General features: G+C 41.2%; 1 protein-coding gene across 1 annotated transcript in view; it reads right to left on the minus strand.

The window, feature by feature from the left end:
- LOC106595550 (gasdermin-E) overlaps positions 1-25,557 on the minus strand; it is a 57,070-nt gene that overhangs the window by 24,329 nt on the left and 7,184 nt on the right. Inside the window, exons 3-6 of the mRNA XM_045697133.1 lie at positions 20,284-20,488; positions 17,682-17,856; positions 17,168-17,288; positions 16,881-17,006 (exon numbers count right to left, since the gene is read on the minus strand). Coding sequence (XP_045553089.1) covers positions 16,881-17,006; positions 17,168-17,288; positions 17,682-17,856; positions 20,284-20,488 — 627 coding nt within the window. The remainder of the gene's footprint in view (positions 1-16,880; positions 17,007-17,167; positions 17,289-17,681; positions 17,857-20,283; positions 20,489-25,557) is intronic.

The raw sequence follows: 25,557 nt of genomic DNA on the forward strand, positions 1-25,557 counted from the left end.
TTCAGTAGACTACATTACATGTTGACCAAACGTTCCATTCAGTAGACTACATGTTGACCAGATGTTCCATTCAGTAGACTACATGTTGACTAGATGTTCCATTCAGTAGACTACATGTTGACCAGGCATTCCATTCAGTAGACTACATGTTGACCAGACGTTGCATTCAGTAGACTACATTACATGTTGACCAGACATTCCATTCAGTAGACTACATGTTGACCAGACGTTCCATTCAGTAGACTACATTACATGTTGACCAGACGTTCCATTCAGTAGACTACATTACATGTTGACCAGACGTTCCATTCAGTAGACTACATGTTGACCAGACGTTCCATTCAGTAGACTACATTACATGTTGACCGGACGTTCCCTTCAGTAGAATACATGTTGACCAGACGTTCCATTCAGTAGACTACATTACATTTTGACCAGATGTTCCATTCAGTAGACTACATGTTGACCAGACGTTCCATTCAGTAGACTACATGTTGACCAGACATTCCATTCAGTAGATTTCAAGTTGACCAGCAGTTCCATTCAGTAGACTACATTACATGTTGACCAGACATTCCATTCAGTAGACTACATGTTGACCAGACGTTCCATTCAGTAGACTACATTACATGTTGACCAGATGTTCCATTCAGTAGACTACATTACATGTTGACCAGACGTTCCATTCAGTAGACTACATTACATGTTGACCAGACGTTCCATTCAGTAGACTACATTACATGTTCACCAAACGTTCCATTCAGTAGACTACATGTTGACCAGATGTTCCATTCAGTAGACTACATTACATGTTGACCAGACGTTCCATTCAGTAGACTACATTACATGTTGACCAAACGTTCCATTCAGTAGACTACATGTTGACCAGATGTTCCATTCAGTAGACTACATTACATGTTGACCAGGCATTCCATTCAGTAGACTACATTACATGTTGACCAAACGTTCCATTCAGTAGACTACATGTTGACTAGATGTTCCATTCAGTAGAGTACATTACATGTTGACAAAACGTTCCATTCAGTAGACTACATGTTCACCAAACATTCCATTCAGTAGACTACATTACATGCTGACCAAACGTTCCATTCAGTAGACTACATGTTGACCAGATGTTCCATTCAGTAGACTCCATTACATGTTGACCAGACGTTCCATTCAGTAGACTACATTACATGTTGACCAAACGTTCCATTCAGTAGACTACATGTTGACCAGATGTTCCATTCAGTAGACTACATTACATGTTGACCAAACGTTCCATTCAGTAGACAACATTACATGTTGACCAGACATTCCATTCAGTAGACTACATGTTGACCAGACGTTCCATTCAGTAGACTACATTACATGTTGACCAGACGTTCCATTCAGTAGACTACATTACATGTTGACCAAACGTTCCCTTCAGTAGACTACATGTTGACCAGATGTTCCATTCAGTAGACTACATTACATGTTGACCAGACGTTCCATTCAGTAGACTACATTACATGTTGACCAAACGTTCCATTCAGTAGACTACATGTTGACCAGATGTTCCATTCAGTAGACTACATTACATGTTGACCAACGTCCATCAGTAGACTTACATGTTGACCAAACCTTCCATTCAGTAGACTACATGTTCACCAAACATTCCATTCAGTAGACTACATTACATGCTGACCAAACGTTCCATTCAGTAGACTACATGTTGACCAGATGTTCCATTCAGTAGACTCCATTACATGTTAACCAGACGTTCCATTCAGTAGACTACATTACATGTTGACCAAACGTTCCATTCAGTAGACTACATGTTGACCAGATGTTCCATTCAGTAGACTACATTACATGTTGACCAAACGTTCCATTCAGTAGACTACATTACATGTTGACCAGACATTCCATTCAGTAGACTACATGTTGACCAGACGTTCCATTCAGTAGACTACATTACATGTTGACCAGACGTTCCATTCAGTAGACTACATTACATGTTGACCAAACGTTCCATTCAGTAGACTACATGTTGACCAGATGTTCCATTCAGTAGACTACATTACATGTTGACCAGACGTTCCATTCAGTAGACTACATTACATGTTGACCAAACGTTCCATTCAGTAGACTACATGTTGACCAGATGTTCCATTCAGTAGACTACATTACATGTTGACCAGACGTTCCATTCAGTAGACTACATGTTGACTAGATGTTCCATTCAGTAGACTACATTACATGTTGACCAAACGTTCCATTCAGTAGACTACATGTTCACCAAACATTCCATTCAGTAGACTACATTACATGCTGACCAAACGTTCCATTCAGTAGACTACATGTTGACCAGATGTTCCATTCAGAAGACTCCATTACATGTTGACCAGATTTTCCATTCAGTAGACTACATTACATGTTGACCAAACGTTCCATTCAGTAGACTACATTACATGTTGACCAGACATTCCATTCAGTAGACTACATGTTGACCAGACGTTCCATTCAGTAGACTACATTACATGTTGACCAGACGTTCCATTCAGTAGACTACATTACATGTTGACCAGATGTTCCATTCAGTAGACTACATTACATGTTGACCAGACGTTCCATTCAGTAGACTACATTGTTGACCAGACGTTCCATTCAGTAGACTACATTACATTTTGACCAAACTTTCCATTCAGTAGACTACATTGTTGACCAGACGTTCCATTCAGTAGACTACATTACATGTTGACCAGATGTTCCATTCAGTAGACTACATTACATGTTGACCAGACGTTCCATTCAGTAGACTACATGTTGACCAGACGTTCCATTCAGTAGACTACATTACATGTTGACCAGACGTTCCCTTCAGTAGAATACATGTTGACCAGACGTTCCATTCAGAAGACTACATTACATGTTGACCAGACGTTCCATTCAGTAGACTATATTACATGTTGACCAGACGTTCCATTCAGTAGACTACATGTTGACCAGACGTTCCATTCAGTAGACTATATTACATGTTGACCAGATGTTCCATTCAGTAGACTACATTAAATGTTGACCAAACGTTCCATTCAGTAGACTACATGTTGACCAGACGTTCCATTCAGTAGACTACATTACATGTTGACCAGATGTTCCATTCAGTAGACTACATGTTGACCAGACATTCCATTCAGTAGACTACATGTTGACCAGACATTCCATTCAGTAGACTACATGATGACCAGACGTTCCATTCAGTAGACTACATTACATGTTGACCAGATGTTCCATTCAGTAGACTACATTACATGTTGACCAGACGTTCCATTCAGTAGACTACATGTTGACCAGACTTTCCATTCAGTAGACTACATTACATGTTGACCAGACGTTCCATTCAGTAGACTACATTCATGTTGACCAGACGTTCCATTCAGTAGAGTACATTACATGTTGACCAAACGTTCCATTCAGTAGACTACATGTTGACCAGATGTTCCATTCAGTAGACTACATTACATGCTGACCAGACGTTCCATTCAGTAGGCTACATTACATGTTGACCAAACGTTCCATTCAGTAGACTACATGTTGACCAGACGTTCCATTCAGTAGACTACATTACATGCTGACCAAACGTTCCATTCAGTAGACTACATTACATGTTGACCAGACGTTCCATTCAGTAGACTACATGTTGACCAGACGTTCCATTCAGTAGACTACATTACATGTTGACCAGATGTTCCATTCAGTAGACTACATGTTGACCAGACTTTCCATTCAGTAGACTACATTACATGTTGACCAGACGTTCCATTCAGTAGACTACATTACATGTTGACCAGACGTTCCATTCAGTAGACTACATTACATGTTGACCAAACGTTCCATTCAGTAGACTACATGTTGACCAGATGTTCCATTCAGTAGACTACATTACATGTTGACCAGACGTTCCATTCAGTAGGCTACATTACATGTTGACCAAACGTTCCATTCAGTAGACTACATGTTGACCAGATGTTCCATTCAGTAGACTACATTACATGTTGACCAAACGTTCCATTCAGTAGACTACATGTTCACCAAACATTCCATTCAGTAGACTACATTACATGCTGACCAAACGTTCCATTCAGTAGACTACATTACATGTTGACCAGACGTTCCATTCAGTAGACTACATGTTGACCAGACGTTCCATTCAGTAGACTACATTACATGTTGACCAGACGTTCCATTCAGTAGACTACATTACATGTTGACCAGACGTTCCATTCTGTAGACTACATGTTGACCAGATGTTCCATTCAGTAGACTACATATGTTGACCAGATGTTCCATTCAGTAGACTACATGTTGACCAGACGTTCCATTCAGTAGACTAAAGTACATGTTGACCAAACGTTCCATTCAGTAGACTACATGTTGACCAGATGTTCCATTCAGTAGACTACATACATGTTGACCAAACGTTCCATTCAGTAGACTACATGTTCACCAAACATTCCATTCAGTAGACTACATCACATGTTGACCAAACGTTCCATTCAGTAGACTACATTACATGTTGACCAGACGTTCCATTCAGTAGACTACATGTTGACCAGACGTTCCATTCAGTAGACTACATTACATGTTGACCAGACGTTCCATTCAGTAGACTACATTACATGTTGACCAGACGTTCCATTCAGTAGACTACATTACATGTTGACCAGAAGTTCCATTCAGTAGACTACATTACATGTTGACCAGACGTTCCATTCAGTAGACTACATTACATGTTGACCAGACGTTCCATTCAGTAGACTACATGTTGACTAGATGTTCCATTCAGTAGACTACATTGTTGACCAGGCATTCCATTCAGTAGACTACATGTTGACCAGACGTTCCATTCAGTAGACTACATTACATGTTGACCAGACATTCCATTCAGTAGACTACATGTTGACCAGACGTTCCATTCAGTAGACTACATTACATGTTGACCAGACGTTCCATTCAGTAGACTACATTACATGTTGACCAGATGTTCCATTCAGCAGACTACATTACATGTTGACCAGACGTTCCATTCAGTAGACTACATTAGTTGACCAGACGTTCCATTCAGTAGACTACATTACATGTTGACCGGACGTTCCCTTCAGTAGACTACATGTTGACCAGACGTTCCATTCAGTAGACTACATTACATGTTGACCAGATGTTCCATTCAGTAGACTACATTGTTGACCAGACGTTCCATTCAGTAGACTACATGTTGACCAGACGTTCCATTCAGTAGACTTCAAGTTGACCAGATGTTCCATTCAGTAGACTACATTACATGTTGACCAGACATTCCATTCAGTAGACTACATGTTGACCAGACGTTCCATTCAGTAGACTACATTACATGTTGACCAGATGTTCCATTCAGTAGACTACATTACATGTTGACCAGACGTTCCATTCAGTAGACTACATTACATGTTGACCAGACGTTCCATTCAGTAGACTACATCGTTGACCAGACGTTCCATTCAGTAGACTACATTACATGTTGACCAGACGTTCCATTCAGTAGACTACATTACATGTTGACCAAACGTTCCATTCAGTAGACTACATGTTGACCAGACGTTCCATTCAGTAGACTACATTACATGTTGACCAGACGTTCCATTCAGTAGACTACATACATGTTGACCAGACATTCCATTCAGTAGACTACATTACATGTTGACCAGACGTTCCATTCAGTAGACTACATGTTGACCAGACGTTCCATTCAGTAGACTACATAATGTTGACCAGACGTTCCATTCAGTAGACTACATTACATGTTGACCAGACGTTCCATTCAGTAGACTACATCGTTGACCAGACGTTCCATTCAGTAGACTACATCGTTGACCAGATGTTCCATTCAGTAGACTACATTACATGTTGACCAGACGTTCCATTCAGTAGACTACATTACATGTTGACCAAACGTTCCATTCAGTAGACTACATGTTGACCAGACGTTCCATTCAGTAGACTACATTACATGTTGACCAGACGTTCCATTCAGTAGGCTACATTACATGTTGACCAAACGTTCCATTCAGTAGACTACATGTTGACCAGATGTTCCATTCAGTAGACTACATTACATGTTGACCAAACGTTCCATTCAGTAGACTACATGTTCACCAAACATTCCATTCAGTAGACTACATTACATGCTGACCAAACGTTCCATTCAGTAGACTACATTACATGTTGACCAGACGTTCCATTCAGTAGACTACATTACATGTTGACCAGACGTTCCATTCAGTAGACTACATACATGTTGACCAGACGTTCCATTCAGTAGACTACATTACATGTTGACCAGACGTTCCATTCAGTAGACTACATTCATGTTGACCAGACGTTCCATTCAGTAGACTACATTACATGTTGACCAGACGTTCCATTCAGTAGACTACATTGTTGACCAGACGTTCCATTCAGTAGACTACATTACATGTTGACCAGACGTTCCATTCAGTAGACTACATGTTGACCAAACGTTCCATTCAGTAGACTACATTACATGTTGACCAGACGTTCCATTCAGTAGACTACATTACATGTTGACCAGACGTTCCATTCAGTAGACTACATGTTGACCAGACGTTCCATTCAGTAGACTACATTACATGTTGACCAGACGTTCCATTCAGTAGACTACATTACATGTTGACCAGATGTTCCATTCAGTAGACTACATACATGTTGACCAGATGTTCCATTCAGTAGACTACATGTTGACCAGACGTTCCATTCAGTAGACTACATAGTTGACCAGACGTTCCATTCAGTAGACTACATTACATGTTGACCAAACGTTCCATTCAGTAGACTACATGTTGACCAGATGTTCCATTCAGTAGACTACATTACATGTTGACCAAACGTTCCATTCAGTAGACTACATGTTCACCAAACATTCCATTCAGTAGACTACATTACATGTTGACCAAACGTTCCATTCAGTAGACTACATTACATGTTGACCAGACGTTCCATTCAGTAGACTACATGTTGACCAGACGTTCCATTCAGTAGACTACATTACATGTTGACCAGACGTTCCATTCAGTAGACTACATTACATGTTGACCAGACGTTCCATTCAGTAGACTACATACATGTTGACCAGAAGTTCCATTCAGTAGACTACATTACATGTTGACCAGACGTTCCATTCAGTAGACTACATTACATGTTGACCAGATGTTCCATTCAGTAGACTACATGTTGACCAGATGTTCCATTCAGTAGACTACATCGTTGACCAGGCATTCCATTCAGTAGACTACATGTTGACCAGACGTTCCATTCAGTAGACTACATTACATGTTGACCAGACGTTCCATTCAGTAGACTACATTACATGTTGACCAGACGTTCCATTCAGCAGACTACATTACATGTTGACCAGACGTTCCATTCAGTAGACTACATGTTGACCAGACGTTCCATTCAGTAGACTACATTACATGTTGACCGGACGTTCCCTTCAGTAGACTACATGTTGACCAGACGTTCCATTCAGTAGACTACATTACATGTTGACCAGATGTTCCATTCAGTAGACTACATGTTGACCAGACGTTCCATTCAGTAGACTACATGTTGACCAGACATTCCATTCAGTAGACATTTCAAGTTGACCAGAAGTTCCATTCAGTAGACTACATTACATGTTGACCAGACATTCCATTCAGTAGACTACATGTTGACCAGACGTTCCATTCAGTAGACTACATTACATGTTGACCAGACGTTCCATTCAGTAGACTACATTACATGTTGACCAGACGTTCCATTCAGTAGACTACATTACATGTTGACCAGACGTTCCATTCAGTAGACTACATTACATGTTCACCAAACGTTCCATTCAGTAGACTACATTACATGTTCACCAAACGTTCCATTCAGTAGACTACATGTTGACCAGATGTTCCATTCAGTAGACTACATTACATGTTGACCAGACGTTCCATTCAGTAGACTACATTACATGTTGACCAGACGTTCCATTCAGTAGACTACATGTTGACCAGACGTTCCATTCAGTAGACTACATTACATGTTGACCAGGCGTTCCATTCAGTAGACTACATTACATGTTGACCAAACGTTCCATTCAGTAGACTACATGTTGACTAGATGTTCCATTCAGTAGACTACATTACATGTTGACCAAACGTTCCATTCAGTAGACTACATGTTCACCAGACGTTCCATTCAGTAGACTACATTACATGCTGACCAAACGTTCCATTCAGTAGACTACATGTTGACCAGACGTTCCATTCAGTAGACTCCATTACATGTTGACCAGACGTTCCATTCAGTAGACTACATTACATGTTGACCAGACGTTCCATTCAGTAGACTACATGTTGACCAGACGTTCCATTCAGTAGACTACATTACATGTTGACCAGACGTTCCATTCAGTAGACAACATTACATGTTGACCAGACATTCCATTCAGTAGACTACATGTTGACCAGACGTTCCATTCAGTAGACTACATTACATGTTGACCAGACGTTCCATTCAGTAGACTACATTACATGTTGACCAAACGTTCCATTCAGTAGACTACATTACATGTTGACCAAACGTTCCATTCAGTAGACTACATGTTGACCAGATGTTCCATTCTAACTCATTACATGTTGACCAGACGTTCCATTCAGTAGACTACATTACATGTTGACCAAACGTTCCATTCAGTAGACTACATGTTGACCAGATGTTCCATTCAGTAGACTACATTACATGTTGACCAAACGTTCCATTCAGTAGACTACATGTTCACCAAACATTCCATTCAGTAGACTACATTACATGCTGACCAGACGTTCCATTCAGTAGACTACATTAATGTTGACCAGACGTTCCATTCAGTAGACTACATGTTGACCAGACTTTCCATTCAGTAGACTACATTACATGTTGACCAGACGTTCCATTCAGTAGACTACATAATGTTGACCAGACGTTCCATTCAGTAGACTACATACATGTTGACCAGACGTTCCATTCAGTAGACTACATTACATGTTGACCAGACGTTCCATTCAGTAGACTACATGTTGACCAGATGTTCCATTCAGTAGACTACATTACATGTTGACCAGACGTTCCATTCAGTAGACTACAGTACATGTTGACCAGACGTTCCATTCAGTAGACTACATTGTTGACCAGACGTTCCATTCAGTAGACTACATTACATGTTGACCAAACGTTCCATTCAGTAGACTACATTACATGTTGACCAGACGTTCCATTCAGTAGACTACATACAGTTGACCAGACGTTCCATTCAGTAGACTACATTACATGTTGACCAGACGTTCCATTCAGTAGACTACATTACATGTTGACCAGACGTTCCATTCAGTAGACTACATTACATGTTGACCAGACGTTCCATTCAGTAGACTACATTATGTTGACCAGACGTTCCATTCAGTAGACTACATTACATGTTGACCAGACGTTCCATTCAGTAGACTACATTACTGTTGACCAAACGTTCCATTCAGTAGACTACATGTTGACCAGATGTTCCATTCAGTAGACTACATTACGTTGACCAGACGTTCCATTCAGTAGACTACATGTTGACCAGACATTCCATTCAGTAGACTACATTGTTGACCAGACGTTCCATTCAGTAGACTACATTGTTGACCAGACGTTCCATTCAGTAGACTACATACATGTTGACCAGACGTTCCATTCAGTAGACTACATTACATGTTGACCAGATGTTCCATTCAGCAGACTACATTACATGTTGACCAGACGTTCCATTCAGTAGACTACATGTTGACCAGACGTTCCATTCAGTAGACTACATTACATGTTGACCGAACGTTCCATTCAGTAGACTACATGTTGACCAGATGTTCCATTCAGTAGACTACATTACATGTTGACCAGATGTTCCATTCAGTAGACTACATTGTTGACCAGACGTTCCATTCAGTAGACTACATGTTGACCAGACATTCCATTCAGTAGACTTCATTACAGTTGACCAGAAGTTCCATTCAGTAGACTACATTACATGTTGACCAGACGTTCCATTCAGTAGACTACATGTTGACCAGACGTTCCATTCAGTAGACTACATTACATGTTGACCAGACGTTCCATTCAGTAGACTACATTACATGTTGACCAGACGTTCCATTCAGTAGACTACATTACATGTTGACCAGACGTTCCATTCAGTAGACTACATTACATGTTCACCAAACGTTCCATTCAGTAGACTACATTACATGTTGACCAAACGTTCCATTCAGTAGACTACATTAAGTTGACCAGACGTTCCATTCAGTAGACTACATTACATGTTGACCAGACGTTCCATTCAGTAGACTACATTACATGTTGACCAGACGTTCCATTCAGTAGACTACATTACATGTTGACCAGACGTTCCATTCAGTAGACTACATGTTGACCAGACGTTCCATTCAGTAGACTACATTACATGTTGACCAGACGTTCCATTCAGTAGACTACATGTTGACCAGACGTTCCATTCAGTAGACTACATTACATGTTGACCAGACGTTCCATTCAGTAGACTACAGTACATGTTGACCAAACGTTCCATTCAGTAGACTACATGTTGACCAGATGTTCCATTCAGTAGACTACATTACATGTTGACCAAACGTTCCATTCAGTAGACTACATGTTCACCAAACGTTCCATTCAGTAGACTACATTACATGTTGACCAGACGTTCCATTCAGTAGACTACATTACATGTTGACCAGACGTTCCATTCAGTAGACTACATGTTGACCAGACGTTCCATTCAGTAGACTACATTACATGTTGACCAGACATTCCATTCAATAGACTACATTACATGTTGACCAGACGTTCCATTCAGTAGACTACATTACATGTTGACCAGATGTTCCATTCAGTAGACTACATTACATGTTGACCAAACGTTCCATTCAGTAGACTACATTAGTTGACCAGACGTTCCATTCAGTAGACTACATGTTGACCAGACGTTCCATTCAGTAGACTACATTATGTTGACCAGGCGTTCCATTCAGTAGACTACATGTTGACCAGACGTTCCATTCAGTAGACTACATTACATGCTGACCAGACATTCCATTCAGTAGACTACATGTTGACCAGACGTTCCATTCAGTAGACTACATTACATGTTGACCAGACGTTCCATTCAGTAGACTACATTACATGTTGACCAGACGTTCCATTCAGCAGACTACATTACATGTTGACCAGACGTTCCATTCAGTAGACTACATGTTGACCAGACGTTCCATTCAGTAGACTACATTACATGTTGACCAGACGTTCCATTCAGTAGACTACATTGTTGACCAGACGTTCCATTCAGTAGACTACATGTTGACCAGACATTCCATTCAGTAGACTCATTACATGTTGACCAGAAGTTCCATTCAGTAGACTACATTACATGTTGACCAGACGTTCCATTCAGTAGACTACATTACGTTGACCAGACGTTCCATTCAGTAGACTACATTACATGTTGACCAGACGTTCCATTCAGTAGACTACATTACATGTTGACCAGACGTTCCATTCAGTAGACTACATTACATGTTGACCAGACGTTCCATTCAGTAGACTACATTACATGTTGACCAGACGTTCCATTCAGTAGACTACATTACATGTTGACCAAACGTTCCATTCAGTAGACTACATGTTGACCAGATGTTCCATTCAGTAGACTACATTACATGTTGACCAGACGTTCCATTCAGTAGACTACATTACATGTTGACCAGACGTTCCATTCAGTAGACTACATGTTGACCAGACGTTCCATTCAGTAGACTACATTACATGTTGACCAGGCGTTCCATTCAGTAGACTCATTCATGTTGACCAGACGTTCCATTCAGTAGACTACATTACATGTTGACCAGACATTCCATTCAGTAGACTACATACAGTTGACCAGACGTTCCATTCAGTAGACTACATTACATGTTGACCAGACGTTCCATTCAGTAGACTACATCATGTTGACCAGACGTTCCATTCAGTAGACTACATTACATGTTGACCAGACGTTCCATTCAGTAGACTACATTACATGTTCACCAAACGTTCCATTCAGTAGACTACATTACATGTTCACCAAACGTTCCATTCAGTAGACTACATGTTGACCAGACGTTCCATTCAGTAGACTACATTACATGTTGACCAGACGTTCCATTCAGTAGACTACATTACATGTTGACCAAACGTTCCATTCAGTAGACTACATTGTTGACCAGATGTTCCATTCAGTAGACTACATTACATGTTGACCAGGCGTTCCATTCAGTAGACTACATTACATGTTGACCAAACGTTCCATTCAGTAGACTACATGTTGACTAGATGTTCCATTCAGTAGACTACATTACATGTTGACCAAACGTTCCATTCAGTAGACTACATGTTCACCAAACGTTCCATTCAGTAGACTACATTACATGCTGACCAAACGTTCCATTCAGTAGACTACATGTTGACCAGACGTTCCATTCAGTAGACTCCATTACATGTTGACCAGACGTTCCATTCAGTAGACTACATTACATGTTGACCAGACGTTCCATTCAGTAGACTACATTAGTTGACCAGACGTTCCATTCAGTAGACTACATTACATGTTGACCAGACGTTCCATTCAGTAGACTACATTACATGTTGACCAGACATTCCATTCAGTAGACTACATGTTGACCAGACGTTCCATTCAGTAGACTACATTACATGTTGACCAGACGTTCCATTCAGTAGACTACATTACATGTTGACCAAACGTTCCATTCAGTAGACTACATTACATGTTGACCAAACATTCCATTCAGTAGACTACATGTTGACCAGAAGTTCCATTCAGTAGACTACATTACATGTTGACCAGACGTTCCATTCAGTAGACTACATACATGTTGACCAAACGTTCCATTCAGTAGACTACATACGTTGACCAGATGTTCCATTCAGTAGACTACATTACATGTTGACCAGACGTTCCATTCAGTAGACTACATCATGTTCACCAAACGTTCCATTCAGTAGACTACATTACATGTTGACCAGACGTTCCATTCAGTAGACTACATGTTGACCAGATGTTCCATTCAGAAGACTCCATTACATGTTGACCAGATTTTCCATTCAGTAGACTACATTACATGTTGACCAGACATTCCATTCAGTAGACTACATGTTGACCAGACGTTCCATTCAGTAGACTACATTACATGATGACCAGACGTTCCATTCAGTAGACTACATTACATGTTGACCAAACGTTCCATTCAGTAGACTACATGTTGACCAGATGTTCCATTCAGTAGACTACATTACATGTTGACCAGACGTTCCATTCAGTAGACTACATTACATGTTGACCAGACGTTCCATTCAGTAGACTACATTACATGTTGACCAGACGTTCCATTCAGTAGACTACATTACATGTTGACCAGACGTTCCATTCAGTAGACTACATTACATGTTGACCAGATGTTCCATTCAGTAGACTACATGTTGACCAGACGTTCCATTCAGTAGACTACATTACATGTTGACCAGACTTTCCATTCAGTAGACTACATTACATGTTGACCAGACGTTCCATTCAGTAAAGTACATTACATGTTGACAAAACGTTCCATTCAGTAGACTACATGTTGACAAGATGTTCCATTCAGTAGACTACATTAAATGTTGACCAGACGTTCCATTCAGTAGGCTACATTACATGTTGACCAAACGTTCCATTCAGTAGACTACATGTTGACCAGATGTTCCATTCAGTAGACTACATTACATGTTGACCAAACGTTCCATTCAGTAGACTACATGTTCACCAAACATTCCATTCAGTAGACTACATTACATGTTGACCAAACGTTCCATTCAGTAGACTACATTACATGTTGACCAGACGTTCCATTCAGTAGACTACATGTTGACCAGACGTTCCATTCAGTAGACTACATTACATGTTGACCAGAGGTTCCATTCAGTAGACTACATTACATGTTGACCAGACGTTCCATTCAGTAGACTACATTACATGTTGACCAGACGTTCCATTCAGTAGACTACATTACATGTTGACCAGATGTTCCATTCAGTAGACTACATGTTGACCAGATGTTCCATTCAGTAGACTACATTACATGTTGACCAGACGTGCCATTCAGTAGACTACATTACATGTTGACCAAACGTTCCATTCAGTAGACTACATGTTGACCAGATGTTCCATTCAGTAGACTACATTACATGTTGACCAAACGTTCCATTCAGTAGACTACATGTTCACCAAACATTCCATTCAGTAGACTACATTACATGCTGACCAAACGTTCCATTCAGTAGACTACATGTTGACCAGATGTTCCATTCAGAAGACTCCATTACATGTTGACCAGATTTTCCATTCAGTAGACTACATTACATGTTGACCAAACGTTCCATTCAGTAGACTACATTACATGTTGACCAGACATTCCATTCAGTAGACTACATGTTGACCAGACGTTCCATTCAGTAGACTACATTACATGATGACCAGACGTTCCATTCAGTAGACTACATTACATGTTGACCAGACGTTCCATTCAGTAGACTACATGTTGACCAGACGTTCCATTCAGTAGACTACATTACATGTTGACCAGACGTTCCATTCAGTAGACTACATTACATGTTGACCAGACGTTCCATTCAGTAGACTACATTACATGTTGACCAGATGTTCCATTCAGTAGACTACATGTTGACCAGACGTTCCATTCAGTAGACTACATTACATGTTGACCAGACTTTCCATTCAGTAGACTACATTACATGTTGACCAGACGTTCCATTCAGTAAAGTACATTACATGTTGACCAAACGTTCCATTCAGTAGACTACATGTTGACAAGATGTTCCATTCAGTAGACTACATTAAATGTTGACCAGACGTTCCATTCAGTAGACTACATTACATGTTGACCAAACGTTCCATTCAGTAGACTACATGTTGACCAGATGTTCCATTCAGTAGACTACATTACATGTTGACCAAACGTTCCATTCAGTAGACTACATGTTCACCAAACCTTCCATTCAGTAGACTACATTACATGTTGACCAAACTTTCCATTCAGTAGACTACATTACATGTTGACCAGACGTTCCATTCAGTAGACTACATGTTGACCAGACGTTCCATTCAGTAGACTACATTACATGTTGACCAGAGGTTCCATTCAGTAGACTACATTACATGTTGACCAGACGTTCCATTCAGTAGACTACATTACATGTTGACCAGACGTTCCATTCAGTAGACTACATTACATGTTGACCAGATGTTCCATTCAGTAGACTACATGTTGACCAGACGTTCCATTCAGTAGACTACATTACATGTTGACCAGACGTTCCATTCAGTAGACTACATGTTGACCAGACGTTCCATTCAGTAGACTACATTACATGTTGACCAAATGTTCCATTCAGTAGACTACATGTTGACCAGATGTTCCATTCAGTAGACTACATTACATGTTGACCAGACGTTCCATTCAGTAGACTACATTACATGTTGACCAAACGTTCCTTTCAGTAGACTACATGTTGACCAGACGTTCCATTCAGTAGACTACATTACATGTTGACCAGACGTTCCATTCAGTAGACTACATTACATGTTGACCAGACGTTCCATTCAGTAGACTACATTACATGTTGACCAGATGTTCCATTCAGTAGACTACATGTTGACCAGACGTTCCATTCAGTAGACTACATTACATGTTGACCAGACGTTCCATTCAGTAGACTACATGTTGACCAGACGTTCCATTCAGTAGACTACATTACATGTTGACCAGACGTTCCATTCAGTAGACTACATTACATGTTGACCAAACGTTCCATTCAGTAGACTACATGTTGACCAGATGTTCCATTCAGTAGACTCCATTACATTTTGACCAAACGTTCCATTCAGTAGACTACATGTTCACCAAACATTCCATTCAGTAGACTACATTACATGTTGACCAAACGTTCCATTCAGTAGACTACATTACATGTTGACCAGACGTTCCATTCAGTAGACTACATAAGTTGACCAGACGTTCCATTCAGTAGACTACATTACATGTTGACCAGACGTTCCATTCAGTAGACTACATTACATGTTGACCAAACGTTCCATTCAGTAGACTACATTACATGTTGACCAGATGTTCCATTCAGTAGACTACATGTTGACCAGACGTTCCATTCAGTAGACTACATGTTGACCAGACGTTCCATTCAGTAGACTACATTACATGTTGACCAAATGTTCCATTCAGTAGACTACATGTTGACCAGATGTTCCATTCAGTAGACTACATTACATGTTGACCAGACGTTCCATTCAGTAGACTACATTACATGTTGACCAAACGTTCCATTCAGTAGACTACATGTTGACCAGACGTTCCATTCAGTAGACTACATTACATGTTGACCAGACGTTCCATTCAGTAGACTACATTACATGTTGACCAGATGTTCCATTCAGTAGACTACATGTTCACCAGACGTTCCATTCAGTAGACTACATTACATGTTGACCAGATGTTCCATTCAGTAGACTACATGTTGACCAGATGTTCCATTCAGTAGACTACTTGTTGACCAGATGTTCCATTCAGTAGACTACATGTTGACCAGACGTTCCATTCAGTAGACTACATGTTGACCACTAGACAGGAGACATTACCCTCCACTGGAATTATTATTACCTTTGTTCAGATTTAGGGGGCTGTTGGGAGCAAAGTCGCCTCTCAGGCCCATAATTCCATCCTCTTCCATCTCGTAATTTGACCTAACTTTTTCAAAGCCCCCATTGTTGCGGATGAGGCACAGCTCTGTGGACAAGAGCAGACAACAGTCATAACCAGTCACACACAGACAGATACAGTGGCTGTACTAAATACACTGAGGAACATAGACGCTGGCTGTGTACTTTATCATGGTACTTAACCATGCAGCTTTACCTGGGACATTGATAAACCATACACTTCCTCACCAAACTTTCCATTGGGTTTGACCTTGAGTTCAATTAGACTGAAGGCAATGACAGTATATTCAGGAATCTTCAGCGACACATCACTTTCTGTCTGAGTACTGCCACTCTGCTTCATAGAGGCCTGTGGAGGAAATGTCAAATCAGTCAGAGACGTTTGGTGCACAAACGACCCAGATTCTAACCCAGACAGTCACCTATACTACACCATTACATCTTCAGGAAGTGGTTCTAATGATAAAAACAGGAAATTATCTATGTGGGAAACCAGGGCTACAGCATTCATCACTACTGAACAGTCATCTGTGATCTGTCAATATGGTTCTGACATTTATTTTATTTATGTACTGTTGGCCTAGCTATCATAAAGTAAGATTATTGAGATTAAAATCTATTTTGCAACAGAGATAATGTAAATCTGTGTTGTCAGTTATACATTATGATGTTTTTCCACTCATGAAAATATGATGAAAACATAATTCACTTCAGTAGAACGCCTGGTAATCTTTCCTCCTACCTTCACGCTCAGGGCCACGCAGGCGCTCACGGTGGCTCCTGCATATCCATGCTTCCGGACTTTGTTTGTGACCTGGCATGGTTGTGATGTCATAATCCTCTCCGTCAACACCCCTAATACTGCCCTGGGCTTCTCCCGGGTCTGCTTGATCACAGGGTGGGTCATGTCCAGACGTCTGGAGGAGAGGGACCCAAATAAATTATACAAAATATAGAGTGGGTGAGGTACTAGTTATGCTTCTTACTAGAGTGTTATTTTTGAACTGCAATGTCTTTCACGTCCCTCGCCTTTACAACCATGAAAAACACTTTAAAGGCTCTCTTCAATCTGTAACACTGAGGCGTTACGGATTACGCAATAGACTTCTAAAGGTAATTTCTCTTTGAGCCGACATATGCAGCGTTTATCAGGGAAAATAAGGGTAAAAAAAAAAATAGCCTTTGCATTTCAATCACACTGTAAAGCTGAATTTCCGTGATCCGGATTAAATACAGCCCTAAAATGACAAATAGTTTTATATCTCTTTATGTCATTAGTGTTACCACCTTATAAAATCACTCATTAAAAACATATAAAACATCATTTAGCATTCTCTCAATTGGCAAACTGTTGTTATACTAGCTAATCACACCCTTTAAGTACAGTATGTCATACATTTGAGGATTTTATTGATCATTTGGTGTGTGTCTAAATAAAAAGTTTAATTGCTGTTACTCAATTTAAATGAAGGGAAATTACATTGGGGGCAAAATACTTAATCATATCTCTTTAGTAAACTATTTTTAAAGGGTTAATGACCTTAGATTTGGACATAAATGCTGCATACTTTACATGTCGTCTCAAGTGAAAATGACCTTCCGTGGTCTGGATTGAATCTAGACCCTACGATTCTTTAGTGTTATGCTGATTGTGATAGCAGCGAGTATTCTAAGCTGTATTCTAAGTATGAGGAAATTGCTAAACCATTACAGTTCCACTTCTTTGTTATCTGACAGAACTTCAACCAGAAAACGTCCTTTTTACAACCAGTATACAACCTGACCATGATGTCAGAAAAGATGCCAGCATGACCGCATTGCAATCCATTTTGCCCGCTGGTCTTGGGTCTAAATATTGACTCTTTGGGCAGGTGAACCGTATGATTGTAGTTAACATACCAACATGGACTCAGGGATCGAAGTAAACATAAATCTGTCTCTCTCCATTTAGTGTAATTTGTTACGTTTCGTATGTATTCATTTGTGGATGTCCATCATTCATTTCGTATGATATGATATGAAATACGATTTGTATGACATGTTACTAATTGCAATTCGTACAATATGTTATGAATTTGCAATACGTATGATATGTTACGAATGTCACTTTGCTGTGGCTAACGTTAACTAGGTTGCTAGATGGGCAACGTTAGCTAGGCGCTAGGGTTAGGGTCAGAGGTTAGGGTTAAGGTTAGGAGTTAGGGCTAGGAGAAGGGTTAGCTAACATGATGTGATTCGAACACACAACCTTCCTCTTTTTGTTTTTGGCTCATGTAACCATATGTATCATACTAATTTGAGTGTCACAGATTTACATTTACGATGTTACGTCTTTTAGGCCAGGCTGAATATACACTGAGTGTACAAAACATTTACACCTTACTAATATTGAGTTGCACAGCCCCCGTTTACCCTCAGAACAGCCTCAATTCGTCGGGGCATGGACGCTACAAGGTGTCGAAAGCGTTTCACAGGGATGCTGGCCCATGTTGACTCCAATGCTTCCCACAGTTGTGTCAAGTTGGCTGGATGTCCTCTGGGTGGTGGTCCATTCTTGATACACAACTGTTGAGCGTGAAAATCCTAGCAGCGTTGCAGTTCTTGGCATAATCCGGAGCGCCTGGCACCTACTACCATAGCCCGTTCAAATGCACCTACATTTTTTGTCTTGTCCATTCACCCTCTGAATGGCACAATTAATGTAGGAGAATATAACACATTAGATCTGGTGAAAAATAATACAAAGAAAAAAACATGCGTTTTCACATTTGCTTTTTGTTCCATCATCTTTGAAATGCAAGAGGAAGGCCATTACATAACTTAGGAGTCTAGCTGCAATTTAGATGTTGTCCACTAGATGGCAGCAGTGTATGTGCAGAGTTTTAGACTGATCCAATGAACCATTGCATTGCTGTTCTGCCCAAATGTGCCTAATTGGTTTATTGATACATTTTCAAGCATATAACTGTGCACTCTCCTCAAACAATAGCATGGTATTCTTTCACTGTAATAGCTACTATAAATTGGACAGTGCAGTTAGATTAACAAGAATTTAAGCTTTATTCACATATAAGACATGTCTATGTCCTGGAAAGTTTGCTGTTACTTACAACTGTCATGCTTATCACATTAGTGCATGTTAGCTCAACCGTCCCGGTATAGGGATCCCGATCCCGTAACCGGTCTCCTCCCCTTCATCTACACTGATTGAAGTGGATTTAACAAGTGACATCAATAAGGGATCATAGCTTTCACCCAGATTCACCTGGTCAGTCTGTCATGGAAAGAGCAGGTGTTCTTAATGTTTTGTACACTCAGTGTATGAACAGTATAGAGCAACTCACTTGTCTTTCGAGTAGTTAACCAACTCCTTCACTTCCACCGCCTCTTTCTTCAGTCTGCCAAAGGACGACTCTTGTTCGTTGAAGCGTTTTAAGCACAAGTTAAGTTTTAAATCAGCCGCCAATCCCTCCACATTTCCATCTGAGTTGATTTCTTTCTTGTCACCAAATGTCCCACTGTGGTCCACGAAGTCCGACTTCTTCACATCTGAGGGAACATTCAACATTAGAATAGACACATGATCATTTTCATCATTTTTCATGAAGGGGGAATTCAGACCTGAGTTATGAGCACATACATTTCATTTATTTCACTTCTATGCACTTTTCTCTCTACACGCATTCTGACCTTGAACTTAAGCATGGAGAAACGCAGGTGCCAGCCAGATATTCATTTGGGGTGGAGATCACAGACATGCAGGTGTGTCTACAGATACACCGTATTCTGACCTTGATTTAATTCCCTCATAATTCCACCACCTTCACACACAAAGAAACCATGAATAAGGTGGAGCAACCTGTGGGTTCCAAGTGGAAAACATGGACTTGGTCCTGCGTAGCTCAGTGGGAAGAGCATGGGGTTTGGTGATATTTCACTCACGTTAGTCTGTCAACCATGTCCAATCACCCACCATCTCCATGTCTACATTTCAAAAGCCAATCATGTATATAGCCATAGCTCACATTACCTATATATCTATGAGGGGCGGCAGGTAGCATAAGCGGTTAAGAGTGTTGGGTCTGTATCCGAAAGGTTGCTGGTTCAAATCCCAGAGCCGTCAAGGTGGAAAATCTGCCGTTCTGGTCTTGAGCATGGCTAGGACTCCCCATGTCCCAATGATGTTGATTAAGGCAGCCCCCCACCTCTCTGATTCAGACACAGTTCAGTTGAATGTCCATTGATGTTGTTGCAGCCCCCACCTCTCTGATTCAGACACAGTTCAGTTGAATGTCCAATGATGTTGATTAAGGCAGCCCCCACCTCTCTGATTCAGACACAGTTCAGTTGAATGTCCAATGATGTTGATTAAGGCAGCCCCCACCTCTCTGATTCAGACACAGTTCAGTTGAATGTCCAATGATGTTGATTAAGGCAGCCCCCACCTCTCTGATTCAGACACAGTTCAGTTGAATGTCCAATGATGTTGATTAAGGCAGCCCCCCACCTCTCTGATTCAGACACAGTTCAGTTGAATGTCCAATGATGTTGATTAAGGCAGCCCCCACCTCTCTGATTCAGACACAGTTCAGTTGAATGTCCAATGATGTTGATTAAGGCAGCCCCCCACCTCTCTGATTCAGACACAGTTCAGTTGAATGTCCAATGATGTTGATTAAGGCAGCCCCCCACCTCTCTGATTCAGACACAGTTCAGTTGAATGCATTCAGTTGTGCAGCTGACTAGGTCATTTCTTTGTGAATTAAAATCAGTCAGGGCATGATATAGCCAAAGTTAACTAATTTGCCATGATGCTTGATTAGCATACTTGCTTGAATACTGACTAATTTCCCAATAACACCATGTGTTATTGTAGGCTAAATGTTTTAGCCTAGTTTACATTAGGTTTCCATTGTATTGCTAATTGTTCTTGTGGTAGTGTGTTACATTCATCCTGTTGGTTACAGCCCCATAAGGGAGTGGATGTCCCACTTGCAGACATTTGCCACCACAGGGGTTTGGCCTGTCGATGCGGCAACATGCCAGCTCTGAGGAAGAAAAGGTGGCATGACCTCTTTCAGAAGGTACTGTATGTATTATGACAAGAGATAATGGCCATGCATAGGCACATGACATCTGAACTTTGTGTTCATCTAGAAAACAGACTGTATTACTAGAAATACCTGTCATTAAATGTAGGTCTTAAATACTAATGAACTGCAACTTTATTACAATATTAGGCCATCAAATTGTCATGGCATATTGTAACAAAGAGGCTACACACAGTGTCAAAGTCTCAAGCTGTGATCTTGTCAACCAATCACGACAGGTTAAGGAAAGTTCCAGAGAGAGCTAGAGTTCATCACCCCTTGACTCCCGGGTTCAGGTGTGGGGGATGCGTAGTGGGGTGAGCTGCTTGAGAGTGGTGTGAGATGGTGGACACCAGCTGGGACTTCCTAACACATGCTTCCTTACGTATTGTTACAGGTAGAGAATTGCCCAATGTAGGTTTGTGGACAACTCTGCTCGGGGGGCTTCAGAGAGGGGCTTCAGAGAGGGGCTTCAGAAAGGGGCTTCAGAGAGGTGTCTGTGGATTTCACCCCCAGGAGGTAACATTAATAAAGCTTTTAAGCTAAAACAACATTTCTTTTTCTGATTTAATGATTTAGATACCATAGCGCTATCTCTGTATTTTCCCCCTATGTTTTAAGCACATGGTGTTATTGGGAAATTAGTCAGTATTCAAGCAAGTATGCTAATCAAGCATCATGGCAAATTAGTTAACTTTGGCTATATCATGCCCTGACTGATTTTAATTCACTGCGGACCTGCTGGGCGGCACCCACAACTCCACCAGCGCCTGCGTCTGCTGTTCAGACTCCTGCATTGAGGACTACATTGAACTTGTTGTCAATGGTAAATATGAAGAAAAAAAATCCTTCAACTACTATGGCTCTGCTGCCATGAGTGAACACTGATTCAGATAATCCTTTTGACAGGTGACTTGATTCCCTCCTCCGTTAATTGTGACTATTAGGTTTTGCAGTTCATTAAGCAAAGTTTTTGGGGGCTCTCGTGTCTGCAGCAAGACCCAACCTTAACTTAGCAAGGAAGCCTGCTCAGGTAAATAAAATACAAGCTAACCTGTCAAAAGTGTGGTTTGTATTGATTGGTTCTATAACAGTATGACCTTCAATAATCTTAATGCAACTACATATATTTTACAGACACAACATGTCTGTAGCCTGGCCACGTTGTCTACAGCCTCTGTGAGTACCTCAACCCTTCCTCTGGCCTCTGTGAGTGCCTCAACCTTTCCTCTGGTCTCTGTGAGTGCCTCAACCTTTCCTCTGGCCTCTGTGAGTGCCTCAACTCTTCCTCTGGCATCTGTGAGTGCCTCAACCTTTCCTCTGGCCTCTGTGAGTGCCCTCAACCTTTCCTCTGGCCTCTGTGAGTGCCCTCAACCTTTCCTCTGGCCTCTGTGAGTGCCCTCAACCTTTCCTCTGGCCTCTGTGAGTGCCCTCAACCTTTCCTCTGGCCTCTGTGAGTGCCCTCAACCTTTCCTCTGGCCTCTGTGAGTGCCTCAACTTTTCCTATGGCCTCTGTGAGTGCCCTCACCTTTACATGGTGTATGCGAGTGCCCCAATGCCTGCATTGCTGTCTGTAAGGGACATTTTACCTACTACATTGTGTGTCATGTTTTAAATATCACATGACCATATGGTCCGTATTGTTGGATTCGACATTTCGAACATTGAGATATTAAATAAATGATAGAGAAGAAGCAAAGAATATGAGGAGTGAAAGAGACGACTGGGTTTTATGTCAGAAGTTAATGGTTTTCTGTAGAAAGACAGATGGTGTTGGAATGTGTTGGGGGACAGAAGGAGAGCACCGTGTTGATACAGGAAAGACAGATGGTGTTGGAATGTGTTGGGGGACAGAAGGAGAGCACCGTGTTGATACAGGAAAGACAGATGGTGTTGGAATGTGTTGGGGGACGGAAGGAGAGCACCGTGTTGATACAGGAAAGACAGATGGTGTTGGAATGTGTTGGGGGACAGAAGGAGAGCACCGCGTTGATACAGGAAAGACAGATGGTGTTGGAATGTGTTGGGGGACGGAAGGAGAGCACCGTGTTGATACAGGAAAGACAGATGGTGTTGGAATGTGTTGGGGGACGGAAGGAGAGCACCGTGTTGATACAGGAAAGACAGATGGCGTTGGAATGTGTTGGGGGACGGAAGGAGAGCACCGCGTTGATACAGGAAAGACAGATGGCGTTGGAATGTGTTGGGGGACGGAAGGAGAGCACCGCGTTGATACAGGAAAGACAGATGGCGTTGGAATGTGTTGGGGGACGGAAGGAGAGCACCGCGTTGATACAGGAAAGACAGATGGCGTTGGAATGTGTTGAGGGACAGAAGGAGAGCACCGTGTTGATACAGGAAAGACAGATGTACATCTGTGGATTAGGTAAGGTCAGGAGGTGAGGTCAGATCCCCTTAAGGGAGTAATAAGGGTTAGATATCCTGTTACCCTTTTCCTGTTGAACCATAAGATCTAAGGATTGGAGAGAGGGAGTGTCTTAAGTGGGATGTATATAACTGTGATGGTGAGAAATGTTTTTCTGTCTGAATTACAGCTGTACAGAACCTTTGGGCAGAATTAAACTTGGTTAAAGCTTCTCTAGCGTCCGTGAGTTATTTACTCAGAAAAATAAGAACCTAACAGATGCACTGCGAGCAGGGTTCACCACGATTTGTAGTCAAACCAAAGAGTCCACATCAGTGGAGCAGAGTTGGCAACAAACAAGGTAGGCTAGTTCCTATATCTGTTTCCACTCATTTTGACATCTTGGGGAGATGAGAATCGTTGGCTGAACTAATTATGGGATACAGACCTGGACAGCCTAAGTTTAATTCTATAGGCCCATTGTGTAACGACCGGTCGTAGCTTTATTGTAAATGGTAAGGCCCGGAAGGTAAACTCACACAGGCTGGTCCCTGTAGGGTAAGTCCCAGGGGGTAACTCCCTAGTAGGTTGGTTCCTGCTAGTACTATAAAGTCAATAGTAAATCCCAGTGGATTAATATCTGTGATTACTATAAATATAGGGTGAGTCCCGGAAAGTAAGCCCCCGTAGGCTGGAACCTGCGAAGGGTGAGTCCTAGGGGGTAAATCCCGGCGGGGTTGGTTCCCTGCATAGCTATAACGGGGTGAGAGCCTAGTTGTATTGGCCATACAAGTGTGTGTGTGAATGGAAGGTTAGTTGTGTGCCCTGTTGGGCTGGTGAACCATGGCAGATTATGTGGAAATAGGAAGACAAGTGTGAATAATTTTGATGATGTGGGTTATCAATAATAGTGATATTTGAGGAAGTACTGGAATAGGACATGAAATTATGTGTAAGGAAAGAAAATTATGTGGATATATTGAAGCAACATCTCAAGACATCAGTCAAGATGTTAAAGCTTGGTTGAAAATGAGTCTTCCAAATGGACAATGACCCCAAGCATACTTCCAAAGTTGTGGCAAAATGGCTTAAGGACAACAAACTCAAGGTATTGGAGTGGCCATCACAAAGCCCTGACCTCAATCCTATAGAACATTTGTGGG

The sequence above is a fragment of the Salmo salar genome, chromosome ssa02 (assembly GCF_905237065.1).
Source record: "Salmo salar chromosome ssa02, Ssal_v3.1, whole genome shotgun sequence".
NCBI classification, from domain to species: domain Eukaryota; kingdom Metazoa; phylum Chordata; class Actinopteri; order Salmoniformes; family Salmonidae; genus Salmo; species Salmo salar.